The sequence below is a fragment of the Molothrus ater genome, chromosome 4 (assembly GCF_012460135.2).
Source record: "Molothrus ater isolate BHLD 08-10-18 breed brown headed cowbird chromosome 4, BPBGC_Mater_1.1, whole genome shotgun sequence".
Classification (NCBI taxonomy): Eukaryota; Metazoa; Chordata; class Aves; order Passeriformes; family Icteridae; genus Molothrus; species Molothrus ater.
Window position 1 is genome coordinate 8,053,779 of NC_050481.2, and position 14,760 is coordinate 8,068,538.

General features: G+C 39.2%; 1 protein-coding gene across 2 annotated transcripts in view; it reads left to right on the forward strand.

Moving 5' to 3' along the window:
• INPP4B (inositol polyphosphate-4-phosphatase type II B) overlaps positions 1 to 14,760 on the forward strand; it is a 286,348-nt gene that overhangs the window by 240,026 nt on the left and 31,562 nt on the right. For both annotated transcript variants that reach the window (XM_036383013.1, XM_054514677.1), the window contains exons 17-21: positions 669 to 841; positions 2,366 to 2,489; positions 3,396 to 3,513; positions 9,787 to 9,927; positions 11,346 to 11,443. In XM_036383013.1, coding sequence (XP_036238906.1) covers positions 669 to 841; positions 2,366 to 2,489; positions 3,396 to 3,513; positions 9,787 to 9,927; positions 11,346 to 11,443 — 654 coding nt within the window. The remainder of the gene's footprint in view (positions 1 to 668; positions 842 to 2,365; positions 2,490 to 3,395; positions 3,514 to 9,786; positions 9,928 to 11,345; positions 11,444 to 14,760) is intronic.

The following is a 14,760-nucleotide window of genomic DNA, read 5'->3' on the forward strand; positions in this document are numbered from 1 at the left end:
AAAACATGTTTCAAAATAGTCTACATCTCTCTGATAGAAATAGCTAAAATGAGTTCAAAATCTCTAAATATTTAAAGAGAACAACATAGAGAGAAGCTAAAAAAAAAAGGAATATGATCTGAAGCTTATTGTATTTCCAGCCTGTAGATTAAGTAAGTAATACCCTTCCAGATACCTATTTGTTATTGTGTTTTGCCCTCCAGCACCCACTTTTTCTTAAATATTTGGTTATTCTCTCTGGTTTTGCCTTTTTGATGCTATTCCATTTCTTACATAGCCAGTTTTAAGTCCTGAAAGGAGACTCCATCGCCACTGTATTAATCTTTGTGTGCTAAATGATGTTTTATGTGTTTCCCTGTATACTCTGTTTGTGACACTTAAATACAAGTTCTACAGAGATGCTGGGACTGTTAGAAAAGGCCATTGTTTCAGAGTGCAGTTGGATTCAGGCCAGGGATTTAACCCCATTCCCAGTGGTAAGATGAAATCCTACTTACAGGTATGTTCTCCAGTGGCATTTGTGGTCCCACAGTGGTCTGGGGAGAGCTGCAAGGGTTCTTTTAAAGGGAAGGGTGATCTACGCAGCTGCTGCTGCCATCCTTCCTAGTGGAAAAGGGTTTTTCACTGCAGGTTTTCCACTTTGGAACAGATGACCTGTTGTGTTCTAGGTGACTGGTATGAACAGCTGTACCCGCTGGTGATTACCCTGAAGGACTGCATGGGAGAGGTGGTGACCAGGGCCAAGCAATCCATGGCCTTTGTCCTGCTCCAGGAACTTGCCTGTGGCTTGCCCCAGTGTTTGATGCTGACCCTAAGAAGAGACATCGTCTTTAGCCAAGCAGTAGGTTGTCTTGTGTCACTTACTTCCTTCTCTTGCTGTAATGACAAGCATACTGTTCATGCCAGTGTTTGTGATTTTCTTTCTCGTTGGTTTTTTTTTTCCCCTTACAATTTGATACAACTTTTTTTATTTATTTTCCATGATATTCACCTAAATAATTTATAATGTGGTAAGAAACTGAATAGTAGGTAGAAATCCATGGTACTTCTATCACTGAGTCAGAGAAGCAGGTCTGCAATGGACTGGAAAAGTTGCCTAATCCTGCCTTTGCACAAAGAAATATCCAGAAATCTATTTTTAGACTTCCTAGATTATATAGTTCTCAAGTCTAGCTTTGAATACATCCTGCTGATATTCATAATCACAGAATAGGTAGGGTTAAGGGACCTCTGGTGATCACCACTCCAACCCCCCCTGCCAAGGCAGGGTCACCTAGAGCCAGTGACACAGGGACACACCCAGGTGGGGCTGGAATGTATTCAGAGAGGGGCACTCCAAATTCTTCTTGGTCAGCCTGTTCCAGTGCTCTGCCACCCTCAGTGTCAAGAAGTTCTTCCTCATGTTGAGGTGGAATGTCTTATGTTTTAGTTTATGGCCTTTGCTCCTCATCCTGTTGCTGGGGACCATGGAAAAGCATCTGGCACTTCCTCCTAGCACTCACCTTTGAGGTATTTATGTGCATTAATGAGATCCCCTTCAGTCTTCTCCAGACTGAACAGACCCAGCTCCTGCAGTCTCTCCTCATAAGAGAGATGCTCCAGACCCAAATCATCTTTGTGTTCCTTCTCTGGACTCTCTCCAGTAGCTCCTTGTCTTTCTTGTCCTAATGAGCCCAGAGTTGAACACAGCACTCTAGTTGTGGCCTCACAGGGTACTGGCTAGGCAGCAGCCAAGCTAGGGAGATTTTTTTTCTCCTGGTCACCTTGGAAATAGAGAGGAGATTATTTGTTTTCAGTTTGTAGCAGTATTTTAAGTGTTTAAATACTATTAGCATGTCTTTCCTTAGAACTGTCTTCCCTTTACAAATAACTGAAGCTCTTTATGTCTTCTCCTATATATCATGTTTGATTTTTGAGATAGATTTTTTTCTAAATATTTCACTTCATTTCTCTCTTAAGTTGTATGTTGCAACTGCCAAGGAGATTCAGTTGCATTAGATATTGAACCATTTTCAAATCCATCATAATTCACATGTTCAATTCACATAATTCACATCATAATTTACGGTCTTACATGTTTGAAGCCTGACAAGTGAGGTTCTGGTCTTATTTATGTCAGTGTAAATAACACAGTATGAGACAAAACAAATTAGGCTTATCTAATATAAATTAACAGAATATTTCACTACTTTATACACCCCCAAAAAAAAAAAATCATATATATAGTCACTAAACAGAAAAACCTATGCTGATTTCTCAAATATGTAGGTGTTAGCTCTGTTGTGTATAATGATAGCAAGCCTCATTTGAACTATTTGTCTTGTAACAGTACTCTTAGTTGCACATGTTTTAATTATCTTTACAGCTCGCTGGATTGGTCTGTGGTTTTGTAATCAAATTGCACACAGGTTTACATGATCAAGGATTTTTACAACAGCTTCATACTGTTGGATTGCTCGTGCAGTATGAAGGACTCCTTAGTACATATAGTAAGTATTGTTCTTGGACAAAGTTCCTTGTGTACCCTGCCCAGAAGTTACCCAGGAAGCTCTTGTTTTAACCTCTGCTCTGTTTCCACTAGTTTGGCTTGTTGAATCAAATATTGTCCTTACAAGACATAATAGCACAGCTGAAGTTATTGACACTGTGTTGTTAATTTTGCAGCAAAAATTATTAATCTGTTTCATTCTGAGTGCCTCAGAGAACATGGCCTGCTAATTGTTCCATGCAGACCTGACCCAAAATACCAGGATTATAAAACTAATCCAAACAGAAGATTTAAACACTTACTGCTTTTATCAGCCTCGGCCCTGATCACCAGTGCTGATAATGTGAAGATAGCCTGAAAACAGTTTCATAGCTTGTTACAGATGCCATTAATTGATATGTATTAAAAGGGAAATTTGGAGGGAGAAATTGCCTTATGTTTCAAACTTTGAACTAGATCTATTGGAATAATTTCCTGAATCAGAGATGTTGACTAAAGTAGAGGAATTTAGCATTTGTGCAGCTTTTTAATGCATTTGCTCATTTGGAGATGGCTGTCTTCTCCATTTTGCATGATGCTTGTTTTTATTCTCAAAACCTTTCTCCTCCACCAGCAGGAAAGCCTTTTAAAAACTTTCAGAATAGACAAAAATGGCTTTTCTGAGGTTATTTTCTGCCTATATAGAGCAGGCTGATTTTCAGAATTGCTTAATACTCATGGTTACCATTTAGGCCACAGAATTGTCAGCAGTTCAAGAAATTAGTCTGGTTTTATGTAGGTTACTGTAATGTGGAGTTAGAACTGTGGTTTCTAGATGCACAGACTGGAAAATATATTGCTTTACTCTAACCTATACAGTGACCCATCTGCCAACTCTGTTAATAGTCTCTTTAATCTTTCCATGTAGGTGAAGAAGCAGGGATGCTAGAAGACATGGCTGTGGGCATTTCAGATTTGCAGAAAGTAATGTTTAAAGTAATTGAAGCCAAGTCAGAAGATTTTTTGCCTATTATAACTGGAAGGCGGTAAGAACTTGGTTTCTTGGAGCCCAGGAAATTAAGCTACAGTTTTAATCTCCATCTAATGGTTTTCTTGTTGCTGAATTCTGTTTTATTGAAAGTGCATTGTTTTACTTTTTAGAAGGTGAGGTAGTAGGGATTCTAAAAGCCAGTAAGCTCTGGGTTACTCTCCTGATAAAAAGCTACAAGTTCCAGTTACTAATACAAATTAATCTGAACAATGTCTGTGTTGTGCGCAGCTGCTGGTGCATTATTCACACATGGATAGTGAATCCTGTACAGGTGACAAGGCCATTATTTATGAATGTGGTCTCTAACTGAGAAACTTTGGTTTTGAATGTCCTGAATTTGTATTTCAGCATAACAAATGAAATTGCAATTCCAAGAGTTAGGCCTTGATTGTTTTTAAGACGGAAACCAAAAAACTCAGATGCCACTTAGTATTAAAAATTTAGTAGTCACTGTTAAAAATGGAAGCCTTTTTTAGCTGCTGAAAATCACACAGGACATACACAGTCTCAGAAATCCTTGCACAAAATCACTTATTGTTTATAAATCTCACATAAGTACTGCTGAATATCAGGACATAAACTGCAATACTCCATTAATTTTGGTTATTTGAGGGTTTACAAGATTGGAATGGATTTTTCATCTTTATTATTATTCCAGTCTGAAGCTCCAAATACTTTTATTTTGCAAAAATCACTTCCTTAATAGTATCATTGCTCTTAAGATGACTGTAAATTAAATTCAGCTAAAAGCAGCAACTTTTAGAAAATATATGTTTCCTCTCAAGGAGGCTTTCACCACTGATTTACTTAATTATTCTGGATGATTCACTCTCATCATATGGGCTTTCTGAGAAGGGATTGAAATAAATAACAGGAAGGCTGGAGTATGATAGGCAATACATTGGAATAATTAAGAATAATTATGCTGTGTGGATAAAACAGAGGAAATACATCCTCTGTAAATCACCGCAGTCAAAAATCCTGGAAAATCCAACATCTACATTTGCTGACTTGCTGCCATTACTGTGGTACCTGAGCTGTCACAGCAGGAGGTCCTGGATTTGAAGGAGACTGGAGCTTTCAGCTGCCTCAGGCATTCTGGATTGATGGAGCAGTCAGTGTTTAGGAAGAAGGGCCACAGCCCGTGATTGCTGTACTGTACTTGCTGGCAGATATTCAGTGGATGGGATTGGTATCAGAAGAAAATAAAGTCTATAAGGTTTATGTGGAGGAGTCCCATTCCTCTTAGAGCTGTGATGAGACTGCTCCTATCAAACAGCATTGGAGGTCAACCATAAAAAGAAAAGATGAAAAGGTGAAAATCTAGTTATTTTCTAATATTTTTTTAGAAACCCTCCATTTTTATTTTGATTGTTATATGGTATGGCTCAATAAATGAGAGTAAAAGACTGTAGAAATGCAAGACAGAAAATCAAACTACAAGTTCTTATCTTGAAGAGTCAGCATACTCACTTGTCATTGTTTTTTCTAGGAAAGTGCTTAAACCTGATATTCTGTGTGCACAAACAAATCAATCCAAAGTGTGTGGCACTGTCTAGCAGTGCACTGATTTTATGGTGTGGGTAGTAGACACCAGCCACCCAGGGGAGGTGAAATTCTGTTCAGGAGCTCACATTCTTTTATGAGAGGCCAAAATATGCACTTTTTGCACATTCTTTACAGAATCACAGAATATTTTGAGTGTAGAAGGGACCCATATGCATAATCAAGTCCAACTCCTGGCCTTGCACAGGGCTTCCTGAGAATCACACCCTGTGCCTGAGAGTTCAGATGCTTCTTGAACTCTGTCAGGCTTGGTGCTGTGGCACTTCCCGGGGGAGCCAGTTCAACCTGCTCCACCATTCTCTGGGTGAAGAACCTGTTCCTGACATCCAACCTAAACCTCCCCTGAGACAGCTTCAGGCTGTTTCCTTCTGGAGCCGAGTCCTGTCGCTGCTCACTTGAGAGAAGAGATCAGTGCCTGCCCTGCTGCTTCCCCTCCTGATGAAGTTTTAACTGCAGGGAGGTCTCCCCTCAGTCTCCTCCTCTCCGGGCTGAACAGGCCAAGTGACCTCGGGCACCCCTCACACAACTTCCCCTCAAGGCCCTTCCCCATCCTCGTGGCCTCCTTTGGGCACTCTCTAGTGGCTCCATGCCTTGTTTCCATTGGGGCACCCCACAGTGCCCCCAGCACTCGGGGTGAGGCCGCCCCGGCGCAGAGCAGAGCAGGACAATCCCCTCCCTTGCCCAGCTGGCCGTGCTGTGCCTGATGCCCCCAGGGACACAGCTGCCCTCCTGGCTGCCAGGGCACTGCTGACTCACACCCAGCTTCCCATGGAGCAGCACCCCCAGGGCCCTTGGCACAGCGCTGCTCTCCAGCCTCTCATTGCCCACTCTGTCCCTGCAGCCAGGGCTGCCCCATCCCAGATGCACAATCTGGCCCTTCACCTGCTGAGCTGTCCACAACTGATGATTGCCCATCTCTCTAATTTGTTGAGGTCTCTGGAGGGCTTCTCTGACCTCAAGGGAGTTGACAGCTCCTCCCAGTTTACTATCATCAGCAAACTTACTTAGCATTCCTTTGAGTCCTGCATCCAGGTCATTAACAAAGATGTTGAAGAGCAGCACAGGGCCAAGGAGGGAGCCAGCAGAACCCCACTAGTGACTGGACACCATTGCTGTGTCACCCCATTCCCTGTAATCCTTTGTTCCTGACCCGTAAGCCAGCTGCTCACCTATCACATAACACGCTTATCCAGCTGTTTGCTGGACATTTTGTCCACAAGCATGCTGCGACAGGCTGTATCAAAAGCTTTGCTGAAGTCCAGAAGTGTTGTCTGTTGGCTTTCCTGGATCAGCCAGGTGGGTTCATGAGAGCAGTATCCTGAGCTGCATCACAGTGTGACTAGCAGGTCAAGGGAGATGGCTTTCCCTCTCTCTTCTACTGTCATGAGACCCCACCTGCAGTACTGCATGCTGCTCTGGGACCCCACACAAGAAGGATGTGGACCAATTAAAGGTCTTAATGAAGATGGGCTTAATAGAGATGATCACAGGGCTGGAGCATTTCTCATGGAGACAGGCTGAGAGACTTGGGACTGTTCAGCTTGGAGAAGACAACACTGTGGGGAGACCTTATAGCATTTTCCAGTACCAAATGGAGTTACAAGAGAGCTGGAGAGGGACTTTTTACAAGGACAAGGGGGAATGGATTCAAACTAAAAGAGGGGAAGTTCAGATATTAGGAGGAAATTCTTTGCTCTGAGGGTGGTGAGGGACTGAAACAGATTGCACTATGAAGTTGTTGATGCCTCATCCCTGGAAGTGTTCATGACCTGGTTGGATGGGGCTCTGAGCAACGTGGTCTAGTGAAAGGTATCCTGCCCATGGCAGAGGAGTTGCATTTAGATGATCTTTAAGGTGCCTTCCAACCCAAACCATTCTTTGATGGTGCACGTGAACTTTGAGGTATCACAGTCTCTTATCCCATGTTATCAACAAAGCCCAAGACTGGACTAGCACTTAAAGCCACACTGAAGTGATCTAAACCATTGCATTCATTTGAAAGAAGAGCTGGGTAAAGAACCTCCAAGCTGAGTTGCTGTGACTGACCATGTGTGCATTTTTTTTCTTTTACAAAGCAACATCCATGTAAATTACTTGTTTTGAGTTTACTGCAATGAGTTCAAGGTGTGCAATTTCAGCCAACTCAAAGCAGCTGCATGATCCATGACCCCCAGCCATGTGGAGGGTACCTTTTAGAAGCATTCTACCAGTATTACAAGTGTTTGTTTATCTTCATTTGTGATGATAACAAATATTAGAGAATAATGCAAAGAAAGTTATAGAGGGATATTTTTAAGCAGTCCTGTTTAGGCAAATCTTATGCATTTAAATATTTAAGACCTAAATTTATACAGTTTCTTCTTAAATAGATGAAGATATATTCTTTAGTCTCTTAAAACACATGCTTACTTTCTCCACTCTGTTTTCCTGAAAGGTCATGAAATGTTAAAAATTAGGTACTGATTTTTCCATCTCGTTGGAAAATGTTGTACCCACCTAATCCATCTCCTGCCTGATAGCTCTGCACTGAAGCTAGCCATGAAAGAGAGAAAGCATATGACAATAAAATTTACTGGTTTTTTTTTTCTTCAAGTAGAATCATAGACCTGTAAGATCTTTGGCAAACTTATGTCAAGCAAGTCCTCCAGATTTCCTCCAGTCTTCCAGTACTTTGACTTGTTGCTTTTTTTGCCTCCACTTGACTTCAGTACTACTCCAGGACTTTCTAGACAGCTCTTTGATAGCTTTATGGTCTTTTCTTTCCACAACCAGAAACGCATTGTTTTCATTGTGCAATTGGTAACAGACTTTTTAAAGTTACCAAGGATTATCTCTGAGACTTCAAAAAGTGTTTTGAAAAATAAAAAAGACAAGGGGAGAAGTCTCAAAATTGTTCTGATACTAATTTATCATGCCTAAAGACCATTATTTCTCAGTGTTCTTCCACATGCAGAGATTTGTAGCGATTTTGGGAGTAGTTAAATATAACAATGCAGTGATTTGGTGGCAGTTTGGTTCTGTAGCACATGCTCTTTGAATTAGACTAAACCAGACTTTCTTCTCAAGCTCATCAAAGCATTCCATCACAGGAATGTTCTGGTAGTACTTGACAGCAGCCAGGAGGGCTCTCAGGCAGGCTAAGAATTAATACTGCTATGCAGAGGTCATGGGAACCACATTCTTTACTATCCTTTTTGCTAACTCTCTATTTCTTTCACATGTGGATTAATTGAACAAAACACAAACTTACCTGGGAAGCAGAACTATTTCAGTTTTCATCCCTCCTCCCTGAGACATGTATTCTCCATTCAGGACTGATATTCCCTCTCAGTGGGGAATGTCTGGCATTTGCTCAAAGATTGCATGCCAGTTTAGCCTGTACTAAGGCAGATGTTGCTGCCCTTGCTGAATGCAATTACAGTGCAGTCACTGCATCCATTTTACTTTTTCTCAGATATATGAGCAGAATAAAGTTTAAACATCATCACTGGCTCTTCCAAGTGGAATCTGTTTTTCCAAACACTTGAGCTGGTGCCAGTCATCCCTTAAGCTTGCTAAAGGTGTCAGAGCTACTGCAGAAACTGACATTTTTCTTCAAGGTTTTTTGTCTTTTTCTCACCCAAATTCTCCAGAGAGCATTTTTATTCTTTAGCAAGTATGTGAATGGAGAGTTGGAGGGACTTCATGATTATTTACTTCATGATTATCCATCTTAAATTTACATACAAAACTTGAGTGACTTCCTTGACCTGACTTCTGTAGGCAGGATAGATCTTCCTTCTGTCCTGTTGCTGGAACACTCCTTGTTGCTGGTGTCATATTTCAGATGTTCTCTGCAGAAGTAAAATTTCAGCCTCCATTATCAGTCAGCCCTCTCTGATTAAAATACCAGATCCTGGAAAAACAAATGGGTTTTCATCTAGTCTGTTCTTTTTTTGTTAATTTCGATTGGTTGCTCTAACAATGAAAAGAAAGCTAATAAAAGCTAAGATAACATTATCCCATTGTTTCTGTTGTGAGTTCAGGCACCAGTTCTCAAAGGCAGGTGGAATCCAACTGGTGGCTTCCATGTGATCAGAATTTGACTTGGCAGCCAAAGTAGTACATTTTTCATGACATCAGACTGAAGAAAAATATAAGCCCAGAACTGCTATACATCATATCCCATCTCCTAAAACAGGATTCACGTTTGTGTGATGAGCATTCAGTCATTATCTTCACAGGGACCATTTTGTTGTTGGTGATGCTTTCTACCCCAGGGAGAAAATCCAACCATTGAAGAAAATGCGAGTTTTACTTTGGGTTTTTATGAAACATTTTTGCTCATATTACTTTTAGAATGGATACCAGATCAAGTTGTGACTTTGGAAGTAAGTTGTTTTTGTAACTCAGCAAGATGCATTGTAAGAATTGAGGTATTCTTATTGATATTTTGGTAGCAGAGGACTTTTTTGCTGCTTTCATCCTTAGTCCAATTTTCACTTCAGTAAAGAAGTTATAGTTATATACTGTTATACCTGCCTTTCTTCATATAGCTTGGTTATGCTCTTAAAACAAGCAAGGTGAATCATCCCTTTTTATGGTTCAATTAAGGGGAAAAGGGAAGGATTTTTAAGTCTACACATTCTCTATAATTTAGGAAGATAATTTGAAGAAGACCAATCAAGAACCCCCTCCTTATTCTTGTTTTCATTTTTCCTAGTGAACATTACATTATAGAGGTCCAGCTTCCAGCAAAGATGTTTGAGCTGCTGCCACAAGAGATTAAAGAAGGAAAGCTGCTTCGCATGTATCCAGTGCTCTTTAATGTTGGAATCAATGAACAGCAAACACTGGCAGAGAGGTAAGAAAAGGCCACGTTTCATTTTCTGTCCGAGTACTCCATGCTGGTACAGGCTATCTCTCAGGATTAGAAACAAATCTTCATTGTTATTTGCTCTTGGACAGTCTCACATTGACTCAGTGTGTATTTTCAAAGGTGTTAAAGGAAATAAACACAAGCTATGAAGCAATGTAGAACAATGAAAAAGTCCAGATGAAGATAAGACCATAAGCAGTGGTCATTTTACATTGTGTGCAAAGAAAGCCATAAGAGAAGACATAATAGCCACATATTTATAAATATGGGTATGTACTAATAGCTACCAAGAAAATAAGTTCAATGCAGAAGCAGCTTTTCTGCATGCAGCTACAGTCTGCTTTTGTCTTAATTCAAAATACTGCTTAACTCCTAAAGTTGTACATTTGTTTTTGAGACTGAAAACACCACACATGATTTATGGCTAAAAATATGGAGGGGTGTGTGGGATAAAGAACCTGAGACTATAAAAACATTTTTGTGGCACATTTCTAGGAAATGTTACTCTATTAGAAAAAACCATCTTTTTATTTGTTTTTTGATAAAATACACTTTAGAATATTTCTGGTTTAAAAGAAATGTTCTCATGTGACAGTGCAGCAATGGCTACTGGAGGAAGTAGTCACATTTTCTCCCTGTGGCCTATTGAAATATTTGCTTCCCTTGTACACAATTTAGCAGCATATTTGGTATCTTCTGATCTGTGTCCCCTTCTCTCTGAGTTTCTCACTTAGCTGCCCATGCCTCTCTCCCTGTACTCCTCCATTCCCATTTCAAATCTATTCTAAGGATGAATTTCAAACACTTGGCCCTAACTGTCATGGGGACATTCTTGTCTTTACAATCCTATCTCCTGTAGTACTGTGAGATTTAGTTTCTTGGCATGTGAAATGTGGCTGTTGTAGAAATTTTCATCTCAGAGAGAAAGATATTTGTTTTTATAGCTATAGTTAGTTTGTAGATAAGCTTCTATTCCATCTTGTGTCACTTCCATATTGGCCAGCTCTTACAGAAATTAATATGCTTAAGCAATAGCAGCACTAAGAGATGGAGGAGTGGGTGTTCTCTGCCTGTGGTACCGTTTGGAATTCCCCCAAAGTGCCTTTCCATTTAGTCAAGATTTGTGAGGGGAAAAAAATAAGTGCCTTATTGCATGTTTGTAAATAGATTGCTTTGTTGATAAACTTTTGGAAGAAGTATGCATCAGTGATGATCTCGTTGCCAAAAATTAATTCCAAAGCATACAAGAACTTTACTACTGCATGTTTGACAAAATCTAATGCATTTAGCACCAAAGTTATTTCCTTATACAAAGAAATAATTAAGAATGATAATTTATCTTTTTTTCTTTTGTTTGTGGGTTTTGGGTTTTTTTCATAATTCAATATTGTGTATTTTCATAGGTTTGGAGATACCACTTTGCAGGAAAACATTAACCAGGAAAACTTAGAACTTCTCAAAGAATATTACAAGTTATTTACAGAAAAAATGCCTCCTGATTGTGAGTACAAAATAATGCGATGTCCAGATGGCTTTGAAAAGCTTTGAATGGGTAAAAGGTTATAAGACAGTAATATTAGCAGAATTCCATAACTTGTTCCATAAATTTAAACATTTTGTGTCTGTACATGACCCTGCTGATCTCAGGAGTGATTTCAGGCCCTGTGCCACAGCAGAAACTACAGAGAAAATGAAACAGAGGAATGATGAACTGAACAGCTATTTTAAGTAATTAAAATAATAAGTTTCTTAATATTTCATGTAGAGGACAGTCTGTACCTACTGTATTTTTCCATAAATACTTGGTGGCAAATTTCATCAGCTTCAGTCATACCCTCTGTTCTTATTCTGAAAATGTGTTGAGGTTTGGTGAACCATTGAGAAATCTGCAGATCCAAATACAAGCAATGAGCCACATCATCATTGTATGAATAACAAGGTTTCATTAGAATAGGCCCTGTATTCCACTCCTATAGAAATTCTGTATTATAAACATAAACATTACTATGCTGTTACTCTTATTGCCAAAAGCAAGGACTGGAAGAAAACATGTGCATCAATCGAATCCTGTTAGTTTTAATGCCCAAACCATAGTCCCAAATCTTGGAGATTTAACAGCCTGATTTTTAAATGCTATGTAAAGCTTTGATACATCACATGCGTATGAATACATGTGTATCTCTTATATCAGGATGATTTTAATTTGTTAATAATTTTGACAGAAACAAAAGCTCTTCCTAAGTGGTAGGCAGGATGCCCATCCATCCACCCACAGACCTGGTATTTATTTCCAGGATGTCTACAGAGAAACTCATACAATAACTTGGGTGATTAATTTAGGGGAATCTTGCTAAGAAAACATCCTCAAAAAAATAACCTCATTCAGGTTAGGACTAAGGTAGATCTGCTACCTCATAAATGGATTTTATTGTATAAAAGCAAAAATTTGCATGCAGACAGTATTGGCTACTTTTCATTAACAGAATTTAAACTGACTTCTTGAAGGATTATTAGTGAGCCACACAGTTCCTGGACTTATTTCAGACTGTGAAGGCTTTTGAGAACTAATTGTGTCTAGTTCATAATGTATTTTCTGGTTATTATAACTTTCTTGCTTTTTTCTCTGAGAAGAAAGAACTGAGTCTCTTCTTTATACAATTTTTTATGGAACACAGAGCACCTTTTGGTTCCACTGCCCTTCCCAGTAGCTCCCTGCCACTATACAGAGTCACTCTTTTGCCTTGGAGAAATGTGCCTTTTAAACCAGCCCCCTGGGAAAAAGTGAAGCTCTCAAACTTGTTCATTTGTGGGAGGACTTTAATCCCACTCATGTTTCCCCCACCTCTGGAAGACAAACCTCCATACAAGGCTGGAAGCAACGCTGGTGCTGGGGCCAAGTGAGAGGCATTCAATATTGATGGCTTTTTGATGGTTTTGTCCCACCTATCCAGATGATTTCCTATAATGCCAAATCTGTGCTACAAAACAAATGCAGGACTGTGTTCCCAAGGCTGTCAGTTCCAAACAGGGCTCAAAAAGCCCAACAGAATTTGAGGATTCGCAGCCCTATTTGCCAGGCTGTTGCACCCACCCTTGGCAGCCTCCCTGGCCTGCTGCTTCATTCATATATTCCCTTTCAAAGAATTCAATTTTCCACTCCCTGAAAGGTATTGCCACCTTTGCTGTTAGTTTTCCTCGTGTCTGTATTTCTCCTTGCCAATAATAGTCTTGCTTGTAACTAAGCATCCACTGACTTTGTGTCTTCTTCAAGACGAACATACACTTCGTCATTTACCCATTTCTTAGCCTCTTAAATTCTTTTAGCAGAAACTGAAAATAAGAGCATGTTTCCAGCAAGATTCCTACCAAAAATGCTGACCAAATATAGCTCTGATTGAAGCACCAAAATGGTACTGCTTTTATAGAAATGCTAAGAGAGTAAGGGTCCAGAAATGTAAGATAGTTGTTTAGTAGTACATAATTAACTGAAAACAACAAGGCTGTTTGGTATTTCCAGGCTCCTCCCCCTTATAATCTATAAACCCAATTTGGTGGTTTAGTACTGTGGGGGACCCAAGGAGTTTAAGCAATTGATCATTTCCAGTCAAGGTGCAACTCATTTGGCAGTACTGTAAATTAGGAGACTCTTGCTGTACCTGTGGTGAAGTCATCCCTCTGAGATGTTGCATTTTCTGCTGTGAACCAAAGGAAAGCTGCCTGGAAGCAATAAAATGTTTAGTGGTACATTTGCATAATCCCCAAGCATCTTTGTAATTTTGTGCTCTCTGTTTTAAAGAAACAGATGCACCCATAAGTGTAATAGTCTAGCAGAGCGTGATGTGTTTTTATGTGCTCTACATTATCTAATGTACAATCAGAACTTGTAATACAGAGTTAAAACAATCCAAATTAAAATGATTGCAAAACAGATTCTGGATGTACATTTTCCTCCCTTTTTCTTTTTTTATTGTTTGTTTGTGAGGGCTTTTTAGACAGCACAGTATGAGTGAAGCAACTTAGTTCTTTTTGAATATATTTAAAGTACTTCTTACTATGAATCATGGATAAGGGAAACTACAGAATTTATTAGATGTAAAAGGTAAAAGCCTGTTGATAAGAGGGCTCATTCCAGCTTGGATCACATTAGGAGAATGGATTTTGACCTTCATTAATACTTCCCTCATTTTTATTCTTTCAGTTGAGTATAAGACTTTGGGCTGGGGTTTGGGGCTTGGGTTGTGGGGTTTTTTTCCCCTCACTGGATGGATAATTTACTTTCTCTGCTTGAAAAAACTGTATCCATTGATCAATTTTGTTTCACTTGATTCTGACCCCTTTACTTGGTGAGAACTGTGATTAAAATTCTTTTTACTTTGCCACCACGAGAAGAAATAATTTCAAAAAACAGATTCTGCTTGTTTTTATTGATTTTTAGAACTAGCGAAGATAAAGACAACATTAGAAAAATCCTTCCTCTATATACATATGAAACAGAGGGGGAAATTAAATTGCCTACTCTTGAATTTTTGCTAGAGATGTAGGATAAATTAAACTTAGGCTTAAGTTTAATTTATCCTACAGAACAAGCAGGTAAATTTTTGGATTTTAAGCAAACTTGAAATTATTTTCTACTTCAAAATAAAGCCCTGCCTAATTTCAGGAGAAATATACTTTGTTACTTTTTAGAGGGGATACAAAGTGCTGTTTAACCCTTATGTTAGATTATATAAAAATCTAAGGCACATTTTAAAACAATAATTAGATGTTTCAATTTGAAAACAAAACCAAAATTTTTGACTTTAAAATAAAAAAAAAAAT